The sequence below is a fragment of the Ovis aries genome, chromosome 20, assembly GCF_016772045.2.
Source record: "Ovis aries strain OAR_USU_Benz2616 breed Rambouillet chromosome 20, ARS-UI_Ramb_v3.0, whole genome shotgun sequence".
Classification (NCBI taxonomy): domain Eukaryota; kingdom Metazoa; phylum Chordata; class Mammalia; order Artiodactyla; family Bovidae; genus Ovis; species Ovis aries.
The window spans coordinates 30,952,493-30,976,041 of NC_056073.1; the positions used below are offsets into that span (position 1 = coordinate 30,952,493).

A 23,549-nucleotide genomic window follows, 5' to 3' on the forward strand; every position below is an offset into this window, starting at 1 on the left:
TGTTGCCATGCAAAATACATTTCTTATTGTGAGTCTCTGAAAAATATGTTCAGACTCGAAGGTCTACAGTGTATTACACTTTAATAGTGAATTTTGTTCATATTCACTGGGCTGAAATCTCCTTGAGGTCATTAGCTTTTGTAAGACTTTCCTTTTCTGTTGTCAATCTCATATTGCCCCTGCCAGAATGTAACTCTAGTTATAAATAAATATTGTGGGCTATGTTTACAGAGAGTTTCTGTGACAAGTGGGATTTGGATTTGGTCACATTGGTGTTAAAGAAGCCACTGAAGCTTCAGTTGGCATATCACTATGATTTATTAATTCTAATTATTTTCCATGACTTTACTGGGGGAAATCTGTGAGCTGGAATAAAGTCTCTCATTATCCAGTAATTCTAAATCTGCCACCTCACTGTTGGGATAACATCTAGGGAAGTCATTCAACCATTGCTATTCTCCTCAGTTTGTTTTTTTTTAAATCCCTCTTCTCTTCAGGGGCATCATTTGGGTCCTTCATCATTCTCTGTGTTGGGGGACTAATCTCCCAGGCCTTGGGCTGGCCCTTTATCTTCTACATTTTTGGTGAGTCACTTTCTCTTAAATCCTAACATCTCCACTTCCCAGGCATTTGTTTTCATGTTTACATCACCCATGACCCATATTCTTCCCATTTGAGAGAAAATGCATCTTTATGGTGCTGACTTCTGAGAAATCAAGAGTACAGCCTTAACACACTCACCCCAGGCTTCTTAGAATCTCTGCCACCACATCTGAAATGCCATGTTTAATTGCCATATATGGTTAAGATGTCAAAGCTGGTAAAGCACATTTTCAATTTGTCTTCATATTTTGCTATAATTCTTTCTGCCAAGGTACCCTTAACCTATTCTCTACCAGGTGAATCTTGCAAAGTTCAAATTAAGTGTCCCCTTCCATATGAGGATTTCCAAGTCTTATCCCATCAGATTAAGTCTTTCTGTCCTCTGTGATGGTTACTGATAATTTCTTTTCTAGGCTGTGTTGGCATGTAATTATTTATTTCCCCTTTTCCTCTCCACTAGTCTGTGAGATGATTGAGGCAAGAAATCTATTCCATAATTTTTTCATCACTTTGGTACTATCACAGTGCCTAACCTATAGCATTACAAATAAAATACTGGATAAATCCAGTAACTGGGGGAATTTAAAGAACATTAATCCACAGAGTCTTTAAAATAGAATCTTTTCAAATGACAAATCTCAGCAATGAGACCAAGTTTCTATTTTTTTGTTTTAACTAATTGGTATCATTCAATAGGGTTCTCGGAGAAGGCAATGGCAACCCACTCCAGTACTCTTGCCTAGAAAATCCCATGAATGGAGGAGCCTGGTAGGCTGCAGTCCATGGGGTCGCTAAGAGTCGGACACAACTGAGCGACTTCCCTTTCACTTTTCACTTTCATGAATTGGAGAAGGAAATGGCAACCCACTCCAGTGTTCTTGTCTGGAGAATCCCAGGGGCAGGGGATCCTGGTTCGCTGCCGTCTATGGGGTCACACAGAGTCGGACACGACTGAAGTGACTTAGCAGCAGTAGCAGCAGCAATATGGTTCTGGCTAGGATGACTTTCTCATTAATGATGTTACTCCCAAGTCATGTTGGTCCACGTATGTTAATCAGGTACTATTAAGAAATATTTTTCTCAAAATCCATAATGGATATATCATTTGAATATGATAACACTATCTTTTGCAAATGTGTTGGAAACTTTTCCTTGCCACACCAATTTTATGCATCCATTGGAGTCTGAAGAGTAATTAATCAGCTATGCAAAGGTATGTCATGCTCCTGCTTTCTCCAGAGGGCTCTGACATTGTCAAATGGCATTCTAAAGGAGATTTGTAGATGGGTTGAAATGGAAAATGGTAAAATTTAGGTCCTTATGGTGAAATTACCATGAATTAACAAGTGTGTTTTGGGGGGAGATATGCTACTTCAGAGGAAACTCCCTTCCCCCAGCTCACAAATCTACCTGAAAACTAACTGGGTCCCGGCTTCCCAGGTAGCATTGGCTGTGTCTGCTGTCTCCTGTGGTTCACAGTGATTTACGATGACCCTTTGCATCACCCATGCATAAGCATCAGGGAAAAGGAACACATCGTGTCTTCACTGGCTCAACAGGTACCGTGCAACCCTCCACTTGTGGACCATGCAGAGACCTCCAGGGTAGGGTGTGGGGCTCTCAGGAAAGGCACCCTCTGACCTGTTCTAATACCCATGTTGATTAGATGTTTCCTTTCAGTCCAGTTCTCCTAGACGATCTGTCCCCATAAAGTCTATGGTCAGATGCCTACCACTTTGGGCCATTTTCACGGGATTTTTCAGCCATTTCTGGTTATGCACTATAATCATAACATATCTACCAACGTATATCAGTTCTGTGCTCCGTGTCAACATCAGAGACGTGAGTATGCTTCCTGTACTTTTATGAACATATTAATGGTAAGAGGAGAAATAGTTCTTTGCCGCCTACTACATTTTGGCTTTGCATATAATCACTCTTTTAACCCTCACAATGATTGAGAGGTTTTGTAATGATATTGCACAGGTGTATAAATGAGGACACATAGAGAGAGAAGACTTCCCTGGATTACACAGTTACTCAGTGATTGAGCTACTGCAGTATCTGTGTTCTTAACCACCATGCAAGGTTGCCATGCTAGCTGATCCTTCAATTTCCTTTAGAAATGAATTGTGCTCTTCTCTGGAGACCAGTATAATGCAAGTGCTGGCTGTCTTACCTGAGACAGTGTTCTTCTTATAGAAAATGATGCTAATTTCTTTAAAACAACTCAGAGTGTCAGGAGGGTGGGCTAATGGTTGGTCTGTGTCACTGATAAAATCTGGTGTCATATGTACCCTTATAACTACTCATTCTATACATTTCCTTCCTTCAGAGTGGGGTTCTGTCCTCCCTGCCTTTTATTGCTGCTGCAAGTTGTACAATTCTTGGAGGTCAGTTGGCAGATTTCCTCCTGTCCAGGAATCTTCTTAGATTAATCACTGTCCGAAAACTCTTTTCATCCTTAGGTAAGTCTAGGCAAAACTCAGTTAACAAATCCCTTTTCCACACATGGTCAGAGGTTCCTGACAGTGTGTCCCCATTGCTCAGGGCTCCTCCTTCCATCACTATGTGCTGTGGCCCTCCCTTTTGTGGCTTCCAGTTACACAACAACCATTATTTTGCTGATACTTATTCCTGGGACCAGTAACCTGTGTGATTCTGGATTCATCATCAACACCTTAGATGTTGCCCCCCGGTAAGATCATTACCTGTTTGTCCCCTTCCCCAGGCTTTTCTGGAGGTTTAGACTCAGTCTTTTTGTAACTCTTTGTTGTTGTTGACATGCACAAATTGATGGCAGAGTACTAACAAATAGCCAGAAATGTCAGTATGTGGCCATGACTTAAGGCATTTTTAGAACAATGGTGCCCAATCTTGGCTGATAACATTTAGGTGAAAAACTTCCCTAGGTTCCCCACTTGAGACTGTGTGTTCTAGGAAAGGACCTATGCATATGTGTTTTGGAAAAGCTTCCATAGTGTTTGATGATATTATCTACTATATATATATATATATAGTAGATAATATCATATATATATATGCTTGTCATGAACCAAACCCTTCTCACACATCAACCCCCTTGATAGCTCAGTTGGTAAAGAATCTGCCTGCAATGCATGAGACCCCTGTTCAATTCCTGGGTTGAGAAGATCTGCTGGAGAAGGGATAGGCTACCCACTCCAGTATTCTTGGACTTCCGTTGTGGCTCAGCTGATAAAGAATCCATCCGCAATGTGGGAGACCTGCATTCTATCCCTGGGTTGGGAAGATACCCTGGAGAAGGAAAAGGCTACCCACTCCAGTATTCTGGCCTGGAGAATTCCGTGGACTGTATAGTCCATGGGGTTATGAAGACTCTGACACGACTGAGTGACTTTCACTTTCACTCTCATATATCAACACATCTGATCTGCACAATTACATGCCTTATTGGTATCTTCACTTTATAAGAGAGATAGATGATAAAGGCACAAGAAATTTAAGTGACATGCCTGAGGTCATGCAAAGGCAAAGTCAGGATTTGGACCCAAGCCATCTCTCCAGAATCTGTTGTCTCGTCCACTGCTCTATCTGTCTGCCATACTAAGATACTGGGGTGGGAACCTGGGCTTCTGGGAGATAAAATTGCTTCCTAGTTGTTGAGCTGGTGTTGTGGCTTCCCAGGTGGTACAGTGGTAAAGAATTCACGTGCCAATGCAGGAGACAAGGAGACTCGGGTTCAATCCCTGGGTTGGGAAGATCCCCTGGAGTAGGAAATGGCAACCCACTGTAGTCTTCTTGCCTGGGAAATCCCATGGACAGAGGAGCCTGGTGGGCTACAGTCCATGCGGTCCCAAAAAGTTGGATGTTGAGTTGGTAAAGATAAGTGATTTCAGGATTTGCAAACTGATATTGCCTGAGCTGTGTTGAAGTGAACAAAAAATCTGCAGTAGTCTAAATGACTTTGCTATTAGAGCTAAACTGCATTAGTGTTGAGTTACTGAAAAGACATAGGCAGCTTTCTATATAAAATCATCTATAAAATCATCTCTCCACAGATATGCAAGTTTCCTCATGGGAATCTCAAGGGGATTTGGGCTCATTGCAGGAATCATCTCTTCCACTGCCACCGGATTCCTTATCAGTCAGGTGGGGCCAGTTTATTGAACGTCTGCAAGTGGCAGGTGTTGTTTTAGGCACTGGGGATTCACAACTGGGCCCCAGTTCTCAAGGACTGTGTGATCTGATGGGGAAAATCAACATCCATATCAGCACAATTATTCTGTTTGTAGGGGACTCTAAGTCAGACCCTGGTAAGTCAGATTTCCCAGGGAAAGAGAAGTATAAGCTGAATTTCTAAAAAATGAATAGCTGTTAGATTGATAAAAATGAGCAGTTCGGACAGAGAAAATAGCACATGTGACTTCCTAGAGGAAAAAAAGAATGAAACAGCTCTTATGACTAGAGTGAATGATACATGTCAAGGATAAGAGATGAAGTCACAGGAGCAAAAGGAGAAAGTTATAAACAGTCTGTTCATATTAATCCAAATTTCTAAAAAAATTATGAAAGGGAAACACGAAGGGTCCCAAGACCAGCTTAAAGAGAGTTTAAATCATGGGTTAAATGAATGGCTGTGAGACAAAGCAGGGAGGATGGCCCATGAGGCTTGCTCAGTACCAAGTATGGGCTGGTAGGGAAGATGGAAAGGCAGAACCAGGCTGGGATGGCAGGACAGGCATGAGTCAGCTTACCAAAAACAAAAACAAAACAGTCATTTTAATACATCTCTAGGTGACCTATTTTCAGGTTACTTTTTTACCAAATTGCTAGGAATCCACTGTGACTGTAATGCCAGAAATAAACTATGACTTACAAGGGTTTCAAGAGGAGACTCATACAGTCAGACCAAATATGACTCACATCATATTGAGGTGCCCATTCAGGGGGTTATTGCGATTGATGTCAACAGCCAAAAACAGAAGAGTGACGATCTTCAAGCTGTTATTTTAGGCATAATTTAAATGAGTAATACAATATTTTCAAGACTCTAGATCCAGATTTCTCGAAAAATATTAGTACAGGTTGATTTGGGGGCGCTTAAAGAAAAATTCATTCCAAGTCAGAACCCAGTGTGCTTTTTAGCATCCTCTTGTTTCCAACAGTTTCACCAAACTTTCTTTGAGAATTCAAGGTGTTAAGTGGTTATTGCATATCATTCCCTAGATTCTTATGATCAGTGTTGCAATATACAAAATGGAGGTTTTCTAGAACTGACGGAGAAGCAACTCTGAGACTGATAATTCTGATTTTTGGTGTTTTTGGTTTTTTTTGCCTCCAGGATTCTGTGTCTGGTTGGAGGAATGTATTTTTCCTAGCTGCTGCTGTCAACATGTTTGGCCTGGTTTTTTACCTCACATTTGGACAAGCAGAAATCCAGCACTGGGCCAAAGAAAGAACTCTCACCCGTCTCTGAGGATATAGTTGCAAACTTAAATGTAGTACTTTGCATTAACTTTTCAACATTTTTTTACTTATTGTTTTTCTTGGCCACAGACTTGGCAGGTCTCAATTTTGGTTGCATGTTCGATTTCCCTGGGGAATTTCTAAAACATTCCGGTGAATGGGATCTACTCCAGAGATTCTGAATGAATTGGTCTGGGGTAGAACCCAGATATCGCTAGTTTTTAGACACTCCCCAGTATTTGTAACACACACCCAGGGTTTACAACTGCTGGGAAAACCTGAAACATCAATCCTGTTGCCTTTGAATTTTCCTTTTTGGAAAGAACTAGAAAAATAAAAATCTGTGAGAAAACAATCACTGATAAGTACCTTCATGGGGGTTATTATAGGTACAGAAAATATCTACTATATCCATAGTCATATGTTATATAGCTCAGCACAGGATATAATTTTAAAGCTGTAATCCACAGAATTAACATTTTTATTGTTTTTATACCTTGAGAAATATGGATGTTTATTTATGTGGTTACATTTATTAAAATTGACATGCTAAAATTAAATGGGTCATTTTAAAATTATTTACACTAGGATTATTTCCATCAGGCAAAATAGATATTTACTTATCTAGCTATTTCCAGGAGATTAATAATCAGGAAATGACAAGGAGATTAAATTAGATTAGCTAAATGTCATAGGAGAGAGCAGATAGAATTGGAAAACCTGTAATGTAAATAGAATGAATGTGAAGGGAGGCAACGTGGTAACTTTTAGAGGAGACAATGAGATAGTTTGGACCATAGAGTGAAAATTGGAGGAAGGCAACAAAGACATTTTCAAATGAAATGAAGGTTTAAATGGAAGAGAAGAAACCTAAAGACATAAGATGTAAGAAATCATAGAACAATATCACACACCAGAGAAATTCTTTTCAAGATTAAAAAGATCATTTGACCTTTTTTAGAGTTTCCTTATGTTCTCAAGAGTCTCAGATAGTCATCATCTACCCCAAGAGGAATTAATTCTGACTCCTAGTACTTAAAATACACCCTCTAGGCTGTCTCTACGCAAAGAGCTGATAGCGGTTTTGCTACAGCCATCCTAGAGGAGAAATTCTTAGCATGTTTAGAAGCCAAGTAGAACCACGGGGACTAGAACCTTGGGCTAATTTAGAAGACAACGAGAATCTCCTAATATAAATCAATGGATATTTTTGAGCTAGTGCTTTAAAGGAACCTGATTGCCAGGCTCTGAAGGTGATGCTGAGATGAGAACATTCTGACTCTGTCTTCTGGGTATTTGCAGTTTAGAGAGGAAGGAGAGTTTTTAGTAAACCAAAAGAAGAATAAAAGAGAGGAGTAGTATAGTGGATGGGCAAATTGAACACAGGAAAAAAGAGAGAAAACCTAAACTACCCAATAGGCAAATGTTTTGAACAAAGACTTTATAAAAGAAAAATTCAAGTGGTCTATATGTATAAATTGGCCCTCAACTTTCTTAGACTTTTGAGAAATGAACATCAAAACCACAGTAAGATACCACTACATGCTTAACAGGAAAGGAAAAATAAAAGAAAATGGAAAACAGCAAACACTGGCAAGCTGTGAGGCAACTGGAACTCTCACACCCTATGACTGTGAGTATAAAAGAAATCGGGAAAAGTTTCTTGGTGATATCTCCTGAAGCTAAATTTAGACATTCCAATGATTTAGACATTTCACTTAGAAATGTACACAGATATTTGGGAAAAGATGTACAACGATGTTCATAGGAGCACCATTTATAATAGCCCAACAGCAAACAACTTAATTGTCAAGAGAAAGATGATTTTAAAATTGTGGTCTATTCCCACAATGAGAATAAATAGACCACAATATGCAACACCATGGACGGATCTCATGAACACTTTTCAAGTGAAACAAGACAAAAGTTACCTTCTTTTAGGAGTTTAAATAGAGTTTGGGGGAGAATAAATATACATATATGTATGGCTGAGTCCCTTTGCTGTTCACCTAAAACTATCACAACATTGTTAATCAGCTACAACCCAATAGAAAATAATAAGTTAGTGAAAAGGGAGGAGTACTCAGTAGGGAGTAATAAGAATCTAAAACAAAGTTTAAATACAGTTTTGTTTTTAAAAACAGACAAAACTAATTATTAAAAATCAAGGTAAGGATTCCCCTTGGGTAGGAGAGGGAAGAGGGCACTTAAAGGAGGCTCCTGAGGTACTGGTAATAATCCATTACTTGGATGCTAGTCACCTGGGTGTTTTTACTTTGTGAAAAGTGTACATTTATGATTTGTACATTTTTATGTGTATAAAAAGTAAAACATTTACTTAAACTCAATGTTTCATCCAGTTCAAAGTTTCTCTTCTCTCTTCAGCTTAGGTCTGACAAACAGACACCTGGGAAGGAGCCCTGTTCTCTACTTTCCCATTCTCCCTGATCCTCTGCGTCCCCCTTTTTTGCCTGATCCACCAGCATCAGAGCAGGAGGCAGCAGGGCAGTCTCTGTTGTCAGATTCTGGATTAAAGTCTAAGTTCTTAAACAGCAAAATGAGTGAGCTCAGGCTTCCCAAGAAACCCTATCCCTGGAAGCATCAGTTGTCTTTGGAAGTAAAGGTAAGAACAATGGCTCAGCATTTCTAGACTTTCTGAGCACCTGCTCTGATTATTCCTGAAAAATAACATCTGTGTGTCAGAGACACTTCAGTTATCTTTCTCCATTTGATGGTCTGAAACAGTTACCCTCCACATTTCCTAATGTCTTCAGAATAGATGCATTGTGGTTGATAGGAAGCATCTCTAATCCATCTCCCCCATCCCAAAGAGTTGTTTCTAACATTAATGATTCTTTTCTAATATTCATTTCTAACATTTAATGTAAATTAATTTACTTTTCTCAAAAATCATATTGATATCTATTGAATGAGATGATCTGCTTCTCTGATTATTAAATATTGTACCTTAATATAGTTATTAATGTTGAGCAAACTGTTTCTCGAGTATTCTTTTGATAGACCAGACTCTGATTCACTGATGGCTTCTTCAGGACTTCTGCTGCTTTATTGGTATATGACATTGGCTCTGGATGCATGAGTGTCATGTCTGGATATGGGGCTTATGCTGATTTCAAAACAAGAAAGGAGAACTTTGCTTATTCCCCAATACTCTGAAAAAATTAACTAGAATGGAAATTTTATTATGGTTGTTATTATCTGAAGGCTTGAAAGCATTGGTTTATAATTATGTAGGCTTAAATCCCATGGACAGAGGAGCCTGGCAGGCTACAGTCCATGGGGTTACAAGAGTCAGGCACAACAGTGACTAAACCACCACCAAAGCTACTTTGAGAAGAGCCTTTATTTCCTTCGTGTTATGGGCCTGTCAAAGGGCTCTATATTTTCTTCCATCCGTTTTGACAGCTTATGATATCTTGGAAGATCATCCATTTTATACATAATTTAAATTATATTTGTAAAATATTCCAGTGTATTGTCAACTATCTTTTTATAATATATTCATGTTTTTCTATAGCTGAGGTTTGAGCTTCTTTTGTACCTCTGACATGATGCCTGTGTGCTTGCTTTCTGCTTCTTCATTAGATCACTTAGTGATTTATTTATTTCAAAGAGAGTCTCTTATTAAATTGTCTCTTATAAAATTGTCTCTTATTAAATGTATTTATTTCAAAGAGAGTCTCTCAATAAATTGTCTCTTATTTTTTAATATGTTAGCCTTATCTTTTGTCATTCTTGCTTCCTGTTTCCCTTTGTTTTACTTACAAATTTTGTTTTGACTATTTTTATTTAAATGAAACAATAAGGCATAGAGGAAGACTTTAAGTCCTCTTGTGTGGGAAGATTACATTTTGCTGTGTTGTGCCCCCAGATTTATTGTTATCTTAATGCTGTATTTCTCAAGTTAATAACCTATGGAGTAAACGGTGAATAATGTCTCAGTGCTACTCACTGGTCCATCTGAACGTCTCACCTAAGTACAGCGCCTTGGCTTCATTGCTGTTCTCTGAAATTTTGCTCTAACTTGTTGCAGTTAATGTACTAGTGTCGCATTAAGTACTTTGCATATGAGAATTGCATTCCATTGAATATCATAAATGTCACTGTTATTTGAACTTAATTCAAGGGTCACTAGAGTGAGGCAAGCCAGGTGCCAGGGAGGCACTCTTTATCAGGCTCATTTTGTCCAAGCACAGAATTGGCATATGAGAGTATCTCCTTAATTCTGTACCATGGGCACCTCTTGCTTACCTTAGCCTAGCCCTAGCCACTAACATTTTTTTTTTTTTCATGAACCCACTCCCTGCATCCACGTCTTCTGAATATATTTCAGTGGAGATATTTTAAAACAGTACTTCAATATTCCTGAGTCCCATAATAGTGAATAATTTCTTTTTTCATAGGAATGCTATCATTATGGAACCTCAATACATTAAAATATTAACTTGGACAGTATTGACTTCCTTCGAGTCTTTTCTTGTATCTAATATAATAATGAAGTCTGATCAGCCAGCTAACTTTTTTAAGAGAGGTATATTTAGACTCAGTGATATAAGATTCTATCTTTAACCTAAATTCCATACTTTGACCAAGATGTTCCAAGTTGTTAATCACTTCCAATTGATGTTCCCTTGAACAATATCAGTGATTTGCTTTTTATCTAGTGGTCTTAGAGTTTCCTTCAATTTTGCTTTAATTAGTGATTCTTCTCTGTTTGTTGAAAATCCTTCATCTATTTATCAATATGCTAGAACCTTATATCTGTCTTCTAATTTCAGCTGACTTTCATCCTTGGATCTTTTACTTTATTTTCTCCATGGAATTCTCAGTGCCAAAAGCACATGAACACATTTCCCAAGGTCTTCATCAAGCTCCCTAAGTTCCAATTTATTTCCTAAAATTTCCTGAAAATATGCCTATGTTCGCACTATCCCTCTTTCTATTTAAAAAAAAAAAGTGGCATCCACACGTTTTTTTGTGGAACGATACTTAGAGGGTAAACAAAGAGTTTCCAAATATTGGTTTGGGAATTACCTGTTAATGATTAATATTCATCTGGTTTTTGGTTCTCCTGCCTTTTCTTGTCTGCTGTGTGTAGCTCTTATAATAGGAGAAGATTGGTCAGAGTTGGAATGTTCTGAGTTCAGAGCAACTGAAGCAAGGCAGGTTAGGTAACTAGTTCTTCCAAATGAAGCTGGACTATTTTCCTGGACCAAGTTTCAAGATGTATTTGATAAAATCCTCCAACAAAAAAAAATTAGATGGTTACTTTTTATTAAAATCAAATCATGTCATGAAATATTCTAATTGAAGTCATTCCTCATTTTATCTGGTGTGTGCTTAGTCGCTCAGTCATGTCCAACTCTTTGTGACCCCATAGACTGTAGCCCATCAGGCTCCTCTGTCCATGGGGATTCTCCAGCCAAGAATACTGGAGTGGGTTGCCATGCCCTCCTCCAAGGGAACTTCCCAACCCAGGGATCAGACCCAGGTCTCCTGAATTGCAGGTGGACTCTTTACCATCTGAATGACCAGGGAAGCCTTTTTTTTTTTTTTTGGATACTGCTTAAAGATAGACAATTTGTGTAGAGAAATGGTTTTCAAACTGTTTTGATTGTGTATCACATAAAAAGTTTTTACAACTTCAGGTACTCTGCTGAATATTTTAAACTTGACATCTAAAACTTGTCATCAAAAATAGAAATGACTTACTTTGTAAATAAAAGAAAATATTTTATCGTATGCTTAATATTTTAGGCCATGCAGCCTTTTTGAGCTAAAGCAGTGGCAGGCAGAGATACAGTTCCTGTTCATGTGATTTAGAGGAAAACAATAAGTAAACTACATATTGTGTGGAAGCAATCAATGCTAAGGAGAAAAATTAAACAGGGAAGAAGGACTCATTGAAAAGTTGACATTTGGTTAAAGTCCTACAGAGGGGAGGGAAAGGGGGAAAGTAGATTCTAAATCAATCACATACTACAAGTAGGATGAGACCTAAGGGAATGTAATGTAGAAGGATTTGAATGATTGGAAGAAGGACAGGGTGGCCAAGGAAGACCTCACTGATTCTATTTATTTGCTGTGCTGGGTCTTCATTGCTGCACAGGCTTTTCTCTAGTTGCAGGGAGCAGGAGTTACTCTCTAGTTGTGGTGTGCAGGTTTCTCATTGCTGTGGCTTCTCTTGTTGTGAAGCACAGGGCCTTCAGACTTCTGTAGTTGTGGTTCCAGGGCTCTACAGCATAGGCTCAATAGTTGTGGTGCACGGGCTTAGTTGCTCCACGCATGAGTGTCTCCTGCTTTGACAGGTGGATTCTTTATCACTGAGCCACCAGGGAAGCCCAGGAAAGCCTCACTGAGAAAGTGACCATTGAGTTGAACTGAGCACTGAAAGTTGGTAAGAATTACTAGGTAAAGAAAAATGAGACAAAATAAGCAGCATGAATAAGAAGAAAAAATAATGAAAACAGTAACGTAATAGCCAACGTTTCAGTGCAGTTCAGTTCAGTTGAGTCGCTCAGTCGTGTCTGACTCCTTGCGACCCCATGAATTAGCTAACATTTGCGGAGTGTTTCTTATGTGCCAGCTAATTCTTACAACAACCCAACAAGCAGGTAGTATTTTTGACCCTAATTTTACAATGAGGCAACAGGGGCAAAAAAAAGATGTTCATAACAGGATTTAGAATCCTGGCGGTCTCGTTGGATCTTAACGATCAAGAAAATTTGGAAGACATGAAATGGTTCTTTTCAGAAACTGAAGATAACAATGATTTTGAGAAAGGATATAAGTTGACACCATTGTAGAAGTTAATGGCTTTTGGTTTATGATGCTATGCAGTGTGCTGAGAATCTTCTTAGTGTGTAACCAGTGTTTTAAGAGAACTTGTAGAGAAATAGCTAACAGTTGGGAGAAAATTTAATCCAAGCAAATCTTACTTTAGCTAAAATGGCTCTACTTACAAGATAGGTTTGGCATTTGACTTTAAATGAAGGCTGCTGCTGCTGCTGGTGCTAAGTCGCTTCAGTTGTGTCCGACTCTGTGCGACCCCATAGACGGTAGCCCAGCAGGCTCCCCCATCCCTGGGATTCTCCAAGCAAGAACACTGGAGTGGGTTGCCATTTCCTTCTCCAATGCATGAAAGTGAAAAGTGAAAGTGAAGTCCCTCAGCCGTGTCCGACCCTTAAGGAGAGGCTAATTAACAAAAAGCTTTCAGAACACACTGGGAGCACAAAGTAACCAGAATTTATGTGCTCTCCAAGTGTGCATGAGTAGTGTGCGTGGGAGGAAGCCTAAGGTTAATGCCTACTTATCTTGCAGGTTGGCCTGTTTCTGTCCTAAAATCAATTTTCCCAACTGACGAGGTTATCAAGAGCCCAGCTAAACACGGCAGCAACATTTGGAAGGGGTGGCTTTTGGTGGGTGGTTGCCTGACTAAGCTGTTTGGTGATCAGGCTCTGTACCTGGATCCATCATGTTCAGGTCTCCTGGTTCTCCAGGGTGCCTGAAAGGGACCCCTGGTTTCCTTATCAACTGAGCAGGTTCTCTTGTATGCTTTGCTACTGAAAACTCTTACGTGGTCTGGTCTTTTCTCCACTTCTGTTTAATTTGTTTTCCAGCACATAATTTGGCATTGAATATGTCACTGCTGCTAGCTCAGCAATTCCAAGGTCACTGCCCTTTTGCTCCATAAAAGGATTTCATAGCATCTGCCAGCCTCCTCCCTATTTTATACTTGGATTTCAGCATTGCTATTTCTCCCCTCAGGTGTTACAACCTCTCTTTTCCCCTTCCTCATGTGTTATTGGCTTTCTACAAACTCTTCCTTTCCATAGACTTGTGTTTTCCTGGATTGTAATCATCCCACTTATCCAGAAGCACCTGCAAACCTTAATTCTTTGCAGTCATCAAACCCTAGGACTCTCCACTAGTCATAATACATATTCCCAACTCCCAAACCAGCACAGTCTTCCATATATTTCCTCCATTGTACATGCTTTCCCACCTGGAAACTCTTATACAAACACTCCTTTCCCAAGGAAGCCTTATAAAATAATCCCAAGCTGAGGCAGTCATATGTTGGTAATTTGACCTCTGGTTCCTCTGCATTTTCTAAATCCAGCTTGTACATCTGGAAGTTCTTGGTACACGTACTGCTGAAGCCTAGCTTGAAGGATTTTGAGCATAATCTTGCTGGTGTGTGCAGTGAGTGCAATTGCATGGTAATTTGAACATTCTTTGGCATTGCCTTTCTTTAGGACTGGAATGAAAACTGACCTTTTCCAGTCCTGTGACCACTGCTGCATTTTCCAAATTTGTTGGCATAATGAGTGCAACACTTTAACACCATCATCTTTTAAGATTTGAAATAGCTCACATTTATTGTAATGTTCTACACCTTTATTTGTCCTATTCGAATGTAATCTCCTAGAGGGTGGTAACCATCTTTTCCTTTTCAGCTTTTAACAAATAGCCTGAAACAAAATGGATGTATGATAATATTTTGAATGCTACATAACTGAATGAATATTTCAGGATTCCCTGGTGCTCTTAAAGTTTTGTAATATAAAGAGAAAAAGAAATATCTTAAAGTACTTGCCTTAAATTTTATCTACACTGTGATTCCCAACACAATGGAAGAGCAAGTAGGGGTAAAAAAAAAAAAAAACAACGAAAATAAATAATATTGAAATTTAGGGGGTGGGCAGATGTGAGGATGATGAATCTGGGGCAAATTTCCTATTTTCCAAGTTTATTTGAAATAATATTCAACTTTTTTTTAATGTATACTAGTATATTTAAGAGGCTGAGGCTGAGCCAAAGTGGAAACAATGCCCAGTGTGGTTACATCCGGTGGTAAAAGTAAAGTCCGACGCTGGAAAGAATAGCATAGGAACCTGGAATGTTACATTGATGAATCAAGGTAAATTGATTGTGGTCAAGCAGGAGATGGCAAGAGTTAACATTGACATTTTAGGAATCTGTGAACTAAAATGGATGGGAATGGGAGAATTTAATTCATATGACCGTTTTATCTACTACTTTGGGCAAGAATCCCTTAGAAGGAATGGGGTAGTCCTTATAGTTAATAAAAAAGCCTAAAATGCAATACTTGGTTGCAGTCTCAAAAATGACAGAATGATCTTGGTTCGTTTCCAAGGCAAACCATTCAATATCACAGTAATCCAAGTTGATGCCCTAACCTCTAATGCTGAAGAAGCTGAAGTTGAAGGACTGGAAAATGTTAGTTTCCATTCCAATCCCAAAGAAAGACAATGCCAGAGAATGCCCAAACTACCTCACAATTGCACTCATCTCACATGCTAGTAAAGTAATGCTCAAAATTCTCCAAGCCAGGCTTCAGCAATACATGAACAGTAAACTTCCAGATGTTCAAGCTGGTTTTAGAAAAGGCAGAGGAACCAGAGATCAAATTGCCAACATCTGCTGGATCATGGAAAAAGCAAGAGAGTTCCAGAAAAACATCTATTTCTGCCTTATTAACTATGCCAAAGCCTTTGACTGTGTGGATCACAATAAACTGTGGAAAATTCTGAAAGAGATGGGAATACCAGACCACCTGACCTGCCTCTTGAGAAACCTGTATGCAGGTCAGGAAGCAACAGTTAGAACTGGACATGGAACAACAGACTGGTTCCAAATAGGAAAAGGCTGTATATTGTCACCCTGCTTCTTTAACTTCTATGCAGAGTACATCATGAGAAACGCTGGGCTGGAAGAAGCACAAGGTGGAATCAAGATTGCTGGGAGAAATATCAATAACCTCAGATATGCAGATGACACCACCCTTATGGCAGAAAGTGAAGAGGAGCTAAAAAGCCTCTTGATGAAAGTGAAAGAGGAGAGTGAAAAAGTTGGCTTAAAGCTCAACTTTCAGAAAACGAAAATCATGGCATCTGGTCCCGTCACTTCATGGAAAATAGATGGGGAAACAGTGGAAACAGTGTCAGACTTTATTTTTTTGGGCTCCAAAATCACTGCAGATGGTGACTGCAGCCATGAAATTAAAGACACTTACTCCTTAGAAGAAGGAAAGCCACATCTAAGGACAAAAGAAGGAGTATTTGCAGTATGGCATCTAGCACATGATCTTCCTGGATGGTTCAGTGGTAAAGAATCTGCCTGCAATGCAGGAGATGCAAGAGATGCAGGTTCAATCCCTGGTTCAGGAAGATCCTCTGGAGGAGGAAATGGAAACCCGCTCCAGTGTTCTTGGTGGGAAAATCCCATGGACAGAGCAACCTGGTGGGCTACAGTCCATGGGGTTTTAAAGAGTTGCACACAACTGAGCACACACACACACACACACAATCTAGCACATAATTGAATGTGTTGTGTAGATAACAAAAGATATACCATTCTATTCAGCTGATAGAATTCAGAATAATAAAGATGGTTTTCCAATATGAGTTCAGTGACCAGATTGATTGCATTTGTTATAGAGATGATGAGGCCAAACAGGAGTTTGACCTGAACTTGGAGAAAAGAGGATTTGCCAGTACCATGATAGGAGCTGAAGATTCTGAGCAGACATGAGACATCACTGGGTTCATGGTTTAGAATGTATATGAAAAAGCATCAATCTCCAGATCCAGAGAATGACCATTATCATTTAGTCAAGACTTTCATTTCAGGATTCAGATTCATCTGATGTGATTGTTTGACAGCTGCCCTAGAATCTCCTAAATCACTACTGGGCGTTGTGAGGTTTGGAGTAGAGTGTGCACAAGAGAGATGCTTCCTCTGCTAGGACCCATCCTGGCTTTCCAGACTAGAACAATAGGCTTTCTATGATCACAGTAGGATTGTAGACTGGAGCAGTTGCCCAGAAACTTTACCCTGAATGAAAGCCAACATCTTGCTGAGTTGTCATGTGTCTAATTATCAATGACAGCTGTTGACAGTCCTATGAAAACAGCTCAGAGGATAATTTTAAAAGTTACTAAAGGAGAAATGTGTGCCCTATCCTGTCTAATAATTCTAAGTGACTAAAAGAAAGCAATTTGAAAACTAACCATTTTCAAAATAAAAACATATAAAAATTTTAATAGGTGGATATCACAGTATAAGCCAAAGAAATATTTCAATCTATATTCAAGTGTTTAAAAATTGCTTATAGAAATGAAGCTAAGTTGGATTTTTTTTTTTTTCCCAGAGACAACGTTCATCTATTTCTACCAAGTCAAATTCAGGACAAAGAACTCATGAGCATTTGAAGATGCAGTTAAAAATTAAGTTGCAAAACCAAGTCACATTTTCTGACTTGGATAATAATTCAGGGTTAGACATATTTGAATTCTAAAGTTGTTGATCATTTATCTCATGGTCCAGAGTCCTTCAAAAAATGACTCAGGGAAAAATCTTTTACACAGGAAGGTGAAATTTATATCCCTTCCTTCAACATAATGGACTTAGATTTCCATGCTTAAATTCCCAAAGTGCAGATGGAACAAATCTGTTTTTCTTTCCTCTTATAATCTCATAATGAATATAATAAAATTTACCTGAAAGAATTGTGAGGGGGACATACAATAAATGATTGGAAGTAGTAGCTTGGACTCCCCAAGACCCAGGCACCTCCTTCAGAATCCTTGATCTTAGTGATAGACTTTGACAGTATCTCACTTCTCCACCACAATGCTGGGAGATGGTTTACTCTCCCACTATATAGTCCGAATAGGTATAAATGGTCAAATTTAAAATTAAAAAAAAAAAGATCTCCTCAGTGGCCATAAACTAAGAACTAAGAAGAAACTTAAAATCAAAGTGACAAGTGGGAACTTAAGCCAGAAGAACTCATAGGAGTAGAACTAGGGTTAAAATTCCATGGCTGGAGATTGAGTCTATGTCACATAGAAAAAGGTGTCTTGGCTGCAAGCACAGAGCATGCAAGGAGTTGGAAATGAACCATCTACATAAAGCTGGGGATCTGAAGGCATTGGTTCATCTCTGAGATGAAGACAAGCAGAACCGCATGAACACTGGGAAAGCAGTGAGAATGTTTTCAACTGTGTAGGGATGTAGATAAAAACAAATACACCTAAAGAAATTGGGAGAGGTTGGCTTTCACTATGCCTATATAGGTGTTCCACATGAAAGTGAAAGTTGCTCAGTCATGTCTGACTCTTTGCAACCCCATGGGCTATACAGTCATGGAATTCGCAGGCCAGAATACTGGAGTGGGTAGCTTTTCCCTTCTCCAGGGGATCTTCCCAACCCAGGGTTCTAACCCAGGTCTCCCACATTGCAGGCGGATTCTTTACCAGCTGAGCCACAAGGGAAGCCCAGTCCCATATGCATGTTGTTTATTCCCTAAAGTGACTTATAGCATGGCTCATAGCATATAATAGCATGCACACAAATTTAGAAATAATACAAAGCCTTAATTTATAGTTTGTGAATGAAAACTATAGGTAGCAAAAATAGAAAAATATGGAGAAATGTCACTAAATTTATGTGAGATGTTTTTGCCCCTGTTCCTATGGGTGTGTGTTTGTGTGTGTAAAGGAGAAAGGACCCAGGGAAAGCTACAGAGTGAAGTTCACTCTGTAATGTTATAGTTCAGTATTTCAAAGGGTAAAAATTAACAAAATTTCAAAGGAAAAAAAAACCACAAATACAACAAGGAAGGAAAAAATACTAAACTATTTAATTATAACATTGTCTTTCTTTTTTAAATCTTTTCAAAAGCAAACTAAAAGCATTGAAGATACAACAAAGCAAAGCAAAAACCACACAGCGATGTCTGAACTAGAGAAGGCATCAGAGGTTTTGAGGAGATATACCCAAGGAGTATGCAGTACTTGGATGCAATCTCAAAAATGACAGAATGATCTCTGTTTGTTTCCAAGGCAAACCATTCAATATCATGGTAATCCGAGTCTATGCCCTGACCAATAATGCTGAAGAAGCTGAATTTGACTGGTTCTGTGAAGACCTACAAGATCTTCTAGAACTAACACCCAAAAAAGATGTCCCTTTCATTATAGGGGACTGGAATGCAAAAGTAGGAAGTTAAGAAACACCTGGAGTAATGGCAAATTTGGCCTTGGAGTACAAAAATGAAGCAGGGCAAAGGCTAATAGAGTTTTGCCAAGAGAACGCACTGGTCATAGAAAACACCCTCTTCCAACAACACAAGAGAAGACTCTACACATGGACATCAGCAGATAGTCAAAAACAAAATCAGAATTATTATATTCTTTGCAGCCAAAGGTGGAGAAGCTCTATACAGTCAGCAAAAACAAGACCAGGAGCTGACTGTGGCTCAGATCATGAACTCCTTATTGCCAAATTCAGACTTATATTGAAGAAAGTAGGGAAAACCACTAGACTATTCAGGTATGACCTAAATCAAATTCCTAACAATTATACAGTGGAAATGACAAATAGATTCAAGGGACTAGATCTGATAGAGTGCCTGGTGAACTATGGACGGAGGTTCGTGACACTGTACAGGAGACAGGAGTAAGACCATCCCCAAGAAAAAGATATGCAAAAAAGCAAAATGGCTGTCTGAGGAGGCCTTACAAATAGCTGTAAAAAGAAGAAAGGTGAAAGGCAAAGGAGAAAGGGAAAGATATACCCATTTGAATGCAGAGTTCCAAAGAATAGCAAGGAGAGATAAGAAAGCCTTCCTCAGTGATCAATGCAAAGAAATAGAGGAAAACAATAGAATGGGAACGACTAGAGATCTCTTCAAGAAAATTAGAGATATCAAGGGAACATTTCATGCAAAAATGGACTCAATAAAGGACAGAAATGCTATGGACCCAACAGAAGCAGAAGATATTAAGAAGTGGCAAGAATACACAGAAGAACTGTACAAACATGTATAATATCATATATGAAATGAATTGCCAGTCCAGGTTCAATGCATGATACTGGATGCCTGACTGAGATGACCCAGAGGGATGGTATGGGGAGGGAGGAGGAAAAGGGGTTCAGCATAGGGAACATGTGCATACCTTTGGAGGATTCATGTTGATGTATGGCAAAACCAATACAATATTGTAAAGTAATTAACCTCCAATTAAAATAATAAATTTATATTTTTTCAAAAAAAGATCTTCACGACCCAGATAATCACAATGGTGTGATCACTCACCTAGAGCCAGATATCCTGGAATGCGAAGTCAAATGGGCCTTAGGAAGCATCACTATGAACAAAACTAGTAGAGGTGATGGAATTCCAGTTGAGCTATTTCAAGTCCTAAAAGATGATGCTGTGAAAGTGCTGCACTCAATATGCCAGCAAATTTGGAAAACTCAGCAGTGGCCACAGGACTGGAAAAGGTCAGTTTTCATTCCAATCCCAAAGAAAGGCAATGCCAAAGAATGCTCAAACTACTGCACAATTGTATTCATTTCACATGCTAGTAAAACAATGTTCAAAATTCTCCAAGCCAGGCTTCAACAATACATGAACCGTAAACTTCCAGATGTTCAAGCTGGTTTTAGAAAAGGCAGAGGAACCAGAGGTCAAATTGCCAACATCCGCTGGATCGTAGAAAAAGCAAGCGAGTTCCAGAAAAACATCTATTTCTCCTTTATTGACTATGCCAAAGCCTTTGACTGTGTGGATCACAATAAACTATGGAAAATTCTGAAAGAGATGGGAATACCAGACCACCTGACCATACATAAGAAATCTGTATGCAGGTCAGGAAGCAATAGTTAGACCTCGACATGGAACAACAGACTGTTTCCAAATAGGAAAAGGAGTATGTCAAGGCTGTATATTGTCACCTTGCTTATTTAACTTCTATGCAGAGTACATCATGAGAAACACTGGACTGGATGAAGCACAAGCTGGAATCAAGATTGCCGGGAGAAATATCAATAACCTCAGATATGCAGATGACACCACCCTTATGACAGAAAGTGAAGAACTAAACAGCCTCTTGATGAAAGGGAAAGACGAGAGTGAAAAAGTTGGCTTAAAGATCAACTTACAGAAAACAAAGATAATGGCATCTGGTCCCATCACTTCATGGCAGATAGATGGGGAAACAGTGGAAACAGTGGCAGACTTTATTTTGGGGGACTCCAAAATCACCGCAGATGGTGACTGCAAACCATGAAATTAAAAGACGCTTACTCTTTGGAAGAAGAGTTATGACCAACCTAGAGAGAATATTAAAGAACAGATATTACTTTGCCAACAAACATCTGTCTAATCAAGGCTATGGTTTTTCCAGTAGTCATGTATGGATGTGAGAGTTGGATGATAAAAAAAGCTGACCGCCAAAGAAATGATGCTTTTGAACTGTGGTGTTGGAGAAGACTCTTGAGAGTCCCTTGGACTGAAAGGAGATCCAACCAGTCCATTCTAAAAAAAATCAGTCCTGAATATTCATTGGAAGGACTGATGTTGAAGCTGGAACTCCAATACTTTGGCCACCTGATGTGAAGAGCTGACTCATTTGAAAAGTCCCTGATGCTGGGAAAGATTGAAGGCAGGGGGAGAAGGGGACGACAGAGGATAAGATGGCTGGATGGCATCACCAACTCAATGAACATGAGTTTGAGTAAACTCCAGGAGTTGATGATGGACAGGAAGGCCTGGCAGGCTTTTGTCCATGGGGTTGCAAAGAGTTGGACATGACTGAGCAACTTAACTGAACTGAACTGAACCCAAGGAGAAAGGTCAAGAATCTCACATCAGTGGATAAGCAGGCGAAAGTGCAGAGGAGGTTCAGATTCCGAATATTCAAGACACATTTCCCCAACGGCCACTTGGCAAGACGCCTTCTCATTTAGCTTCTAGTTTGATGAATCTCATTAATGATTACCGAGTCAAGCTCCAAGGTGGCAAAGCATCTGCAGCTGCTTGCAGGCAAAGCTGTAGAGGGTGAGAGCTTGAAGGGAGAGCAGGTTCTAAATCGAAGTCCTTCCTCAGACACTAAATCGGTAAGTCACTTATCTTGGTGTTGCTGTGAAAGACCTCAAAGGGTCCTTTCTGTGTAACAGTTGTATATTTTTGACAATTTTGTATACCCCAAAGTCTCAGGTTTTCTCATATTGATTTAAAAAAAAAGTGAGTGAAGATATAAAAGCCCCATCTCCTTAAAAACATGGATAGAAGAGAGGTAGAAGCAGGAAGCTGAAGTTTTGTGCCTGATAACCCAAAACTTTGAGAAAATGCCAACTGTGGAAGACCTTTCCAAGAAACAGGTGCTCTAGTGAAATGTTTAAAGGCTGAGATTTGGGAATTCAATTTGGGGGCTTGTGAACAAACATCAGCACTTTCATTTACCAATGGGATGAGCTGGATGAAGAGGGTCAGTAATATCTCCACGTGGTATTGATGTGAACTGCCTGGGTTAGTAGTTAATAACTGTGGTTATCATAATTTCTGTTGTCGCAACAGCTGATGGGACACACAGGAAGAGCTATAGAGTGGTTGTGAAAGAACACTCCAGATAAGAAAGCATTAGCAACCGCATCACCTCTTACATGAAGAGTCATTCCCTCCCACCCCCATTAAGGTTGCACAGGATTTTTCTCCTGGGCAGATTCACAGCAGCAACAGGGCTATTCCCAGTGTCCTAAAGGACTCCAGCCTTTTGTAATCAAGTTCATTGCCTTGGTTTCCTACCCAGATCAATTAGGGTCCAGGACTTTGACACAAGACAGAGCTGGGGCTGACTGTGATCTAAGACAGCATCTAGAGGAATGCTGAGTCAGAACCAGTGAGATGGTGTGAAATTTAACCAAACAAAAATGGTTGGGGATAGAAGAGGCAATGGAATGGTCACCAGGGCCACCAGAAAATGGTAGGTGGGTTGAGAATAGTTGGACGGAGGTGATCAGGGAGAATCCTCAAGGCAGGGATGTAGAAGTTACAAGTTTTTGGTGGTCGTTGTGGCCTCTCAGATGTGTAGACAGGGTGCTATTGCTAAAACACCCCAGAGCCCAGGGGGCTCTGCAGGGAGATAAACCTCAGAATGATTCTCTGTGAACATGACTTCAAACCAGAAACATCTCACAATGCCATATTTTCTCTGATTCAGGCAACCAGCAGGGTTTTCTCGACCAATAGTGGGAAATAAAGTAGCTGTTAGAAAATATGTGTGAGTGTACATGTGGGTGTAAACACATATATAAATAGAAAACACATATGATATATATGTACTTTCTTTTGCATATCCCTAGGCCTTGGAGGCTAATGGGAGTGAAATTATCCTGGCAACTTCACTGCCAGGGCATCCAGCCAGAAAACTTTCTTGAGGTCACTAAGCTTTCCTGAAATTCAGATACTCCCTTGATGGTCAAATATTCTCGGACCTTTCCCGTATGTGGATCTCTACTTGCTCTCTATGCTTAGCCACCTGTTTAGCTGTGTGAGTGAATGCTTATAAAATCTCCCGGGAGAATTATCTCCATGTATATGGTCACATCTGCTGGGACTGGACACTCTGGTTTCCAAGACAAGGCATGCCTTGTTGTCTGGA

The 23,549-nt window shown here is 39.6% G+C and overlaps 2 protein-coding genes and 1 long non-coding RNA gene across 15 annotated transcripts in view; 2 read left to right on the forward strand and 1 right to left on the reverse strand.

The window, feature by feature from the left end:
* The window catches only part of SLC17A2 (solute carrier family 17 member 2), a 22,929-nt gene extending 13,148 nt beyond the window's left edge, over positions 1–9,781 (forward strand). For 3 of the 9 annotated variants that reach the window (XM_027958933.3, XM_042236946.2, XM_042236945.2), the window contains 7 exons: positions 498–584; positions 2,044–2,162; positions 2,284–2,445; positions 2,939–3,071; positions 3,154–3,301; positions 4,644–4,734; positions 5,927–9,781. In XM_027958933.3, the coding sequence (XP_027814734.1) occupies positions 498–584; positions 2,044–2,162; positions 2,284–2,445; positions 2,939–3,071; positions 3,154–3,301; positions 4,644–4,734; positions 5,927–6,061 (875 nt within the window). In that variant the 3' untranslated portion in view covers positions 6,062–9,781. Of the gene's footprint in view, positions 1–497; positions 585–2,043; positions 2,163–2,283; positions 2,446–2,938; positions 3,072–3,153; positions 3,302–4,643 lie in introns of all 9 variants that reach the window. The other 6 variants (XM_060403418.1, XM_027958934.3, XM_060403416.1 and 3 more) reach the window with 4 other exon arrangements.
* LOC132658266 (uncharacterized) overlaps positions 1–23,549 on the reverse strand; it is an 81,412-nt gene that overhangs the window by 20,438 nt on the left and 37,425 nt on the right. The window lies entirely within an intron of this gene.
* SLC17A3 (solute carrier family 17 member 3) overlaps positions 6,904–23,549 on the forward strand; it is a 36,698-nt gene continuing 20,052 nt past the window's right edge. For all 5 annotated transcript variants that reach the window (XM_042236806.2, XM_042236808.2, XM_042236809.2 and 2 more), the window contains exon 1: positions 6,904–22,005. The gene's annotated coding sequence lies outside the window, so the exon portion shown is untranslated. The remainder of the gene's footprint in view (positions 22,006–23,549) is intronic.